Genomic DNA, 9,086 nt, shown 5'->3' with positions numbered 1-9,086 from the left:
ACAAAGCTCAAGTCCAAATGGATCAAGGACCTCCACATAAAACCAGATAAATGGAAACTAATAGAAAAAAAGGTGGGGAAGAGCCTCGAGCACATAGGCACAGGGAAAAATTTCCTGAACAGAACTCCAATAGCTTATGCTCTAAGATCAAGAATTGACCAATGGGACCTCATAAAGTTGCAAAGCTTCTGTAAGGCAAAAGACACTGTCAATAGGACAAAACGGCAACCAGCAAATTGGGAAAAGATCTTTACCAACCCTATATCTGATAGAGTGCTAATATTCAATGTATACAAAGAATTCAAGAAGTTAGACTCCAGAGAACCAAATAACCCTATTAAAAAATGGGTACAGAGCTAAACAAAGAATTCTCAATTGATGAACACCAAATGACTGAGAAGCACCTAAAGAAATGTTCAACATCCTTAGTCATCAGGGAAATCCAAATCAAAATAACTCTGAGATTCCACCTCACACCAGTCAGATTGACTAGGATAAAAGATACAGGGGACAGCAGATGCTAGAGAGGCTGTGGAGAAAGAGGAACATTACTTCATTGCTGGTGGAATTTCAAACTGGTACAACCACTCTGGAAATAAGTTTGATGGTTCCTCTGGAAATTGGATATAGTTCTACCAGAGGACCCAGCTATACCACTCCTGGACATATACCCAAAAGATGCTCCAACATGTAATAAGGACACATGTTCCACCATGTTCATAGCAGCCTTATTTATAATAGCCAGAACCTGGAAACAACCCAGATGTCTCTCAACAGAGGGGTGGATACAGAAATTGTGGACATCTACACAATGGACTACTACTCAGCTATTAAAAAGAATAAATTTATGAAATTCTTAGGGAAATGGGTGGATCTGGAGAATATCATCCTGAGTGAGGTAACCCAATCACAAAAGAACACACATAGTATGCACTCTCTAATAAGTGATTATTAGCCCAGAAGTTTGGAATACAGGAAGAACAACCCACAAACCACAAGAAACTCAAGAAGAAGGAAGACCAAAAGGTGGACATTTCATTCCTTCTTAAAAGGGGGAGCCAAATACCCACAGAAGGAGTTGCAGAGATTAACTATGGAGCAGAGACTGAAGGAAGGACAAGCCAGCCTAAATATAGCTATCTCCTGAGAGGCTCTGACAGTACCTGACTAATACAGATGTAGAGGCTCATAGCCATCCACTGATCTGAGTACACGGTCCCCAGTGAAGGAGTTGGAGAAAGGACCTATGGATCTGAGGGGTTTGCAGCTCCTTAGGACAAACAACAATATGAACTAACTAGCACCTTCAGAGCTCCCAAGGTCTCAAACACCAACCAAGGACTGCTCATGGTGGGTCTGATTATTCTGGCAGCATGTGTATAGTAGAGGATTGCAAATTCGATCATCAATAGGAGGAGTGGTCCTCGGCCCTGTGAAGTTTCTGTGCCCCAGTGTAAGGGAATGCCAGTGCCAAGAAGTGGGAGAGGGTGGGGTGGCAGGCATGGGAAGGGGGGAGACAACAGGGTTTTTTTCTTGTTGTTTTCGTTTGTTTGTTTTTTGGAAGGGAAACTGGGAATGGAGAAATTTACATGTAAATAAAGAAAATATCTAATAAAAAAAAAAGAAAGCACACACCAAAAAAAAAAACAAAACAAAAAAGAAATATAAAAATCAAAGTATCATTTAATTGGTATCAAGGATGTTTTCTAGGTCCCTGAGACAGAGACTGCAACAACAGGCAACTCAAGGCAAAAACTATTCCTCAAAAAAGAGGCACAAGTTTATTTTATATTTTGTTAGCATTTTGTTTATTTAAAAATTTCATGTAAATGGATAAGTAACCCAGTGAACACCAGGAGGAAACTATGAAATTTATCTCCATATGCTTCTATTACCTTAGGTTCTCTCAAATGAAGCAAGTATACTTTCCTTTATTTTTTATTTTTTCCATGGATCACATTGTGGGTAATATGCAATTAAATATTGTCATTATACTTTGAACAGAATTAGCCTAAATTTTTAAATGAATTATAAGCACACCTTAGGTACCATAATGTAACACATTGAACTTGCTCATTCCTTTATATATTCAATGAGAAAAATCTGAGAGGGATCTGTGTAGGCATCTTTAACTAAGAAGCAAAAGGAACTGTTATTAGGTTTTGATTTTGAAAATAATGTTGCAGTGTGTGAAGGTTTTAGTTGTATGTTTGATATGCACAGTTTGAGAGGTAAATGCAAAAGGAGCACATGGCTAAGCACAACATGTTCAGATAGTAAATCCTAAGCGAGCCAGAGCTACATACAGAGACTATTTAAAACACTCACACTAAGAATAAAATAAAATAAACATAAGCAATTGTATCTGCAAGATACAATCTAGAACTGAAAGTATAAGTAAAACTGTGACCCTGAAAGTAATTATGTAGAATTTCTAAGATGTTTATTTCTCAAAATTTAGTGTAATACATTGAATTTCATTGTAATTGTTAGCCTATTAACAGTATAATTCAATGGAATTCACTATTATTGCTACACATCGCCCCTCACACGCACTGATGGTATGCTTTTATATGTGCTACTTGAAGTGGTGATCATGAATGATACTCTATAGATAAAAGAGACTATTTGCTACTTCATAAAGAATAGCAAGATGGAGAGAGTCAGTTGAGGCTTTGAATTTTCCTCTGCCTCATTATTAGCTAAGCACTGCCACCAATTTGGGTGTGTGAATCCACCTTTATATACTTGAAATATTTTTATTTTGTTTTATGTACACAAAAACAAAATTATTAAGTTTTCTGTTTTACATGCTGAAATGATCAATGGATATTTTTTCAATGACTAATCTCTCTTACTGAGTGTGATAGCATTTAATCAGATACCCATCTCTATGAATCAGCATGAAGGGGATGAGAACTGCATAGCCAAGAGTTAGGAACTCTGGAACATATAGTATTATGGAATAATTCTCTATAGAGAAAGTAAAGTATAAAGAAATAAAACAATCTGCCCAATAAAAGAAAAAGAAACACATCATCAGAAGGAGGACACTCTGGGCAGCTCTCAGCTCAGGGGGAGTTCTGTAGAAAAGCTTGGAGTTGAAAAGATAAAGAACATTCTGGTGGTGGTTGTGGAGAAAAAATAGCATGTAGACACTGACCACTCCCATAGCACCTTGAAACACTGTATCTCTCAGGACCATGAGGGTAAGAAAAATCCATCTTGTTATCCAGCTTTCAGGCAGAAAATAGCAATAGCTGCCGACTTTCTTAAATTGTGTTTCATTTACACTATTGATATTTCTAATATAAAATGGTAAGTTCATGCTGATCAAGGAATTGAGTATCCACAGGCAGAGCAGTGAAGAAAGAATGTGCTGTGGGGTCTTTATGCTGAGCCTCTGCCACATAGAGTGTCTGGGACTGATGATGATGGCCTGGACCACAGTGAGGAGACTGCTGGTGCAGATGGAGAGGTCTCGGGATACTCTTGCCAGGTAAACAACAACTTTACAGCTGGTGTCATTTAAGTAATTTCTAAAATCAAAAGCCTCTACTGTCTTTGGCATCCCTTTTGAAAGAATCATTATGATATTTGTAAGTGCCAAGTGAGCAAGAATGAGGTGTATAGGTTTCTTCTCTGTGCTTTGGAACATATGCATGTAACTCACCAGTATTAAGCTGCTCCCCAGAGCACCAATTCCAGTGAGACAGAGGAAGACTGTGCCGTTGAAAGGGTCTGAAACCATCCTTAGATCCGAGGCAGGAGTACTTAATCCCACAAACATCTTTTTCAGGAAATCATCAGTAAGTGAGGATAGGTAAGAGAAAATATCTTTCAAATCAGCTTACATTTTTGGAGTATAAACTATATGCTATATAGATTCAAGTGATACCATGGAGTCTTATTTCAAAAGTCTAAATTTTCAAACTATGTATTTATCTTATATATTGATGTAGCTTATCTATGTTCTGTCTCAGCGTGGTTGCATTAACATCAATGGCCCCATCCAGTATTTTACCAAGCATTTTGTATTTCGTTCTATAACATTGCTGTAATTCAGTTCTGCAAATCCTGAGCTGGTATTAGCCTGTCTGCCTGAGCCATGTGGCATGTACAAATATCTGTAAAGTTCTTCTGTTTTATCATATTGAATACCTCTCAAATTTAACGATTTTAATTTCTACAGCACCTATTATATGCCCAGTGTTCCATTATGTCCTTCAATTTGATGAGTGTAGAATTTTCTGATTCTTCCCTCTTATTGTATATTAGATGCTTAGGCCCCAGTATTTCTACAGTTACATGTTAAACACCAAATCTGAGTCTATGGTTGTATAATGAGCCACATGCATTTACATTTTAAAAATAGGTGCTACAGAGATGGCTCAGTGGTTAAGAACAATGGTTCTTCTTCCATATGTCCCGAGTTCAATTTCCAGCCACCATGTGGTGGCTTACAAACATCTCCTTTGGCACACAGGTATTCATACATATAGAACACTCATATAATAAATAAATCTTTTTAAAAAATATTTTAAAATCATCTTCAGTGAGCCCAAAATTCTGCTTGCACCATTATTTTGATAGTGGATATGGTCGACTCCTAATGCCCTAGGCCATGGTCAGGAAACAGGGTAAAATCAACTCTGGAAACTGAGGCCAATAGCTATGTAAGTGTGCATGCTTTCTAATTTTGTTTCATACATTCTGAAATATTTAAGACCACTATGAGGTAATCTAGAACCAGACTGAAAGTAAGTCTCTCCCCGGTTTTAGCCTATTAAATACACACACACACACACACACATACACACAGAGTTTTATTTTAATAGTAGTGAGGGTCCTGACCCAGAGACAAGCCGTATAGCTAGACACAATGGTAGCAATTTTATTACTTAGAAAAATTCACTGATTTTCTGTAGTTCCTCAACATCCAGTCAAATATAAGCCCTTTTAGGTAAGACCCACTAAATACATCTGAATGAGCCAAAGACATCCACAAATAGATTTGTTTTGTTCCTAAGAAACATATAAATTGTAGAGAAAATAAGTGTAGTCTGGCATTTTTGCCCATTCATACCTTGTATTGTCCCCATTTCCACCCTTGGTACCCTCTCCTTTCCAGTGCTTAGTATCTTAGTGATGTAATAATAAGCAAGAGAAAGACACAGAGCAAAATAAAGAAGTGAAGACATACAGATTTTTTTATTTGCACATGACAACCTATACCTAAATGACCATAAGCACTATACCAGAAAACTCTTGAAGGTGTGATAGATGACTTCAGAAGGCCACAGAATATATATTCAGCATAGAAGAATCAACAACTGTTTTGTAGTATCAGCTCAAAAAAGATCAAAAACATATACAATATTTAAATTAAACTAAAGCATACAAACAAACAACACAACAAACAACACTAGCCAGCCAAAGAAAGTGATGCGTGACATTGCATGGGAAGCTGCTAATTTTGCTTTTCCTCTGAGGTATTTCCCCCACCCTCTCCCTTAATTTTTTTTATTTATCCCTCCCTTTAACTGACTATTCTAAATTCTAATGTATGGTTTATATAATGCCTTCTTCTGTTTAGCACAAATGAATTGAATTGGAGAAGATTATTGTGTTCCCATGAAGAAAATTCACGTACCACCCCAGTAAATCTATATAGGAGGTCTCTATCTTTTTGTTTTGTATTCTTTCTTACAATAGGATCTTTGTCACCCAGACTGGGCTGGAACTAAGTATAGTCCTTCTCCCTCAACTTGAGAGTGAAGGACTTACAGGTGTGAGCCATCCTGATCCACATTTGAAAAGGAGAAAATTGCAATTTAGAAACACACACAGAGAGAGAGAGAGAGAGAGAGAGAGAGAGAGAGAGAGAGAGAGAGAGAGAGAGAGAGAGAGAGAGGAGAGAGAGAGAAGAGAGTGCAGGGAAGGAGAAGGGAAAGGACAGGAAGAGGAAGAGAGAGAAGGACAGGGAGAGGGGAAAAGGAGGAGGAGAGAGGATAGATCTCCAGCATAGTGCCTCACTGTAACAATTTTGTGTCTTATAAGAGTCTTTGTGGAGATGTGAGACAGAATGTCTTCCTCTATTTCTTTCAGGGCCAATATTGAATATATTTATTTCCTTTAACAAAACATTCCTCCTGGTTTCAGGGAGAGCAGCAAGTCTTGTGAACTTTAGATCCAGATTACCAACTTAAGTTAACCTAACACTGAGGTAGAAGACCTCTATGGTAGGTCCTCAGCAGACAGGAAGTCCTACAAAAAATCATGGTGCAGCTGGACCACAGTCACTGCAGGAGTCACTCTCCATATCCAATGTGCTCCCTGTCAAGGCACCAAAGCCTTCCCAGGTGTGGGAGAAACACCTGTAATGCTAGCACTCAGGGAGCTGAGGCCAGAAGCTTGTGAATCGGAGGCCAATCTAGGATCCATAATATTATTCACAGAGCTATAAAAAAATTCTAAAATGCATATGGAGATATAAAACAAACAAAAGAAAAAACAAAAACCCCACAGGCAAAGAAACAGGGAGCATAAATGAGCTAAGGCAGAAGTATCACATAGCCTAATTTCAAATTACACTAGCAATAAAACAATACCTTCACAGAAAACCAGCTGTAGATCAATGCAATAAGGGAAAGAATCTTAATATAAACCAGTGCACCTTCAGCTAAAAATGCAGAAAACACAGCCTCAGACAGAGGGCAGAAACTTGATACACACTCCTATACTTCACACACAAAATGTGAAACACCGTGTTGTAAGATCTAAGGCCCAGCAAGTGCACAAAGGAACGTACAAGAAAAGTACCTCAGGACACAGCATAAGACATGACAGATCCTATCCCAGCCTGAACTGAAGTCAGCCTGCATCCACAGCCTTACCACTCTAATGGTACAGGCTGGGGAAAGGCAGGGATAAAACACATGCAAAGTTAACTGAAAACTCCTGCTCTGGATGTCATGATGTCACATAGCAGTTGCAAACTGCCACCCTGACTATATATTCCAATCAACATACAGGCAAACCAACTGAACGTTTTCTGTAAGAAGCATCAAATTAGTCAGTCTTATAAGGAAAGTGAACTTTGAGGTTATAAAAAATAGATGCTTTCCACAAAAATTAGAAAAGCTTCTATTTGTTTCTAGTTATTGGAAGAAAGGAGGGAGCATCAGGCAAAGATTCACCCCAAAACTCTCTCATGACTACAGATCCTAAATACAGGGATTGATGTAATTGTGCCTCCTGAGATGAGGTCTTCTGGAACCAGCCCCAGTTATTCTGAGCTTGAAGTGTCCGAAGAATAGTGAAAGTGATCAGGCTCAGCATCTCTCCTCTATACCTTAGCTTAATCAAAGAAAGTTAGATGTGTCTTTAAGCAAAATGTTGCATGCGCATGTGAATGAACGAAACTGAGACGTCTACTCACCACAGTGATCGGGGCAGACAGGCTCCAGGTCTTCTGGTAAGAGAGCCTTCCCAGGTCACATTTGTACCTTCAGGGTTTGCAGAGCTCTTGTCACCATAAAGTATCCTCAACATGTTGTCAACTCATCACCACGTCTGGGAGAAGGAAGACCTCTGTGGAATCTCAGTCCCTGAAGGATGGCTTTTCCTCTCCCTCCTCCCTCCTTAATTGTTTGCCTCCAGAGTTACCTCTGGATTAATTACATTTTCATTATATGATAGAAACACATCAAGGGACAAAGTGAACAGCAACCAGCTGTCTATGTCTAGTGTCCTCATGTTCCTGATCATCTCTTTACACTTCTAAACGAAATATATGAATCACAGTAGAGGCCTGTTTCTGATACAGAAAGATATCTGTTCCCTTTCTCAAGTCCTTCTTTCTATGGAGGGCATGGTAACTTACATCCAACACTACACTTTACTTTCTGAGCATATACCAAACACACACCTGAGCACATAAGGTATCTTTGCTACATCTGAACTGCTGATATCCTGACACCACAGATTGGATTCACCCCAAAGAACTATTGTTAAAGAGGTCCACATCCTCCTTTACTCTATTAACCTTTCCTTCTCACTACCTCTGGTAGGTGGTGGGCTAGAAAGGAGGCTAAAGAATTTGCATACCCTTATTAAAGTAGATTTTGAAAAATATAAGCCTACAGGTGTGCCAAGCCATATTTTCAGACTTGAGTATTCCTTCCAGGATCATCTGTAGAGCTGGCTTCATGACATTAAATTAATTGAATCTGTTTTCTGTATTAGATATTTTCTTTATTTACATTTCAAAAGTTATCCCCTTTCCTGGTTTCCCCTCCCAAACCCCCCTATCCTATCTCCCCTCCCTGCTCACCAACCCACCCACTCTTGCTTCCCTGTCTTGGCATTCTACTACACTGTGGCATTGAGGCTTCTCATGACCAAGGGCTTCTCTTTCCATTGATGTCCAACAAGGCCATCCTCTGTTACATATGCAACTGGAGCCATGAGTCCCTCCATATGTACTCTTTGGGTGGTGGTTTAGTCCCTGGGAGCTCTGAGAGGTACTGACTGGTTGGTTCATATTGCTGTTCCTCCTATCAGGCTGCAAGCTCCTTCAACTTCTTCAGTCCTTTCTCTAGCTCTTCCATTTGGGACCCTGTGGTTGGCTGAGAGCATACACCTCTGTATTTGTCAGGCACTGGCAGAGTCTCTCAGGAGACAGTTATATCAGGTTCAAGTCAGCAAGCATTTGTTGGCATCCACAATAGTATCTGGGTTTGGTTACTGTATATGGGACAGATCCCCAAGTGGGGCAGTCTCTGAATGATTTTTCCTTCAGTATCTGCTCCACAATTTGTCTCTTCCCATGGGTATTTTGTTTCCCCTTCTAAGAAGGACAGAAGTATCCATACTTTAGTCTTCCTTCTTCAGCTTCATTTGGTCTGTGAATTGTATCTTGGGTATTCAGAGCTTCTGGACTAATATCCACTTATCAGTGAGTGTATACCATGTGTGATCCAGCTATACCATTCCTGGGCATATACCAAGAAGATGCTTCAACATGTAATAAGGACACATGCTCCACTATGTTCATAGCAGCCTTTTTTTTTTTTTTTTTTTTT

General features: G+C 39.1%; 1 protein-coding gene across 1 annotated transcript; it reads right to left on the bottom strand.

Annotated features, from left to right (window-relative positions):
* Positions 1-2,854: 2,854 nt before the first annotated feature.
* Positions 2,855-3,751, bottom strand: LOC116082238 (putative vomeronasal receptor-like protein 4). Its single transcript, XM_031359104.1, has one exon. It carries the CDS (start codon positions 3,749-3,751, stop codon positions 2,855-2,857), a length of 897 nt encoding a protein of 298 aa, XP_031214964.1.
* Between the last annotated feature and the right edge of the window lie 5,335 nt (positions 3,752-9,086).

Source organism: Mastomys coucha, unplaced genomic scaffold (genome assembly GCF_008632895.1).
Source record: "Mastomys coucha isolate ucsf_1 unplaced genomic scaffold, UCSF_Mcou_1 pScaffold7, whole genome shotgun sequence".
Classification (NCBI taxonomy): Eukaryota; Metazoa; Chordata; class Mammalia; order Rodentia; family Muridae; genus Mastomys; species Mastomys coucha.
This window is presented reverse-complemented; position numbering and strand designations above follow the sequence as displayed.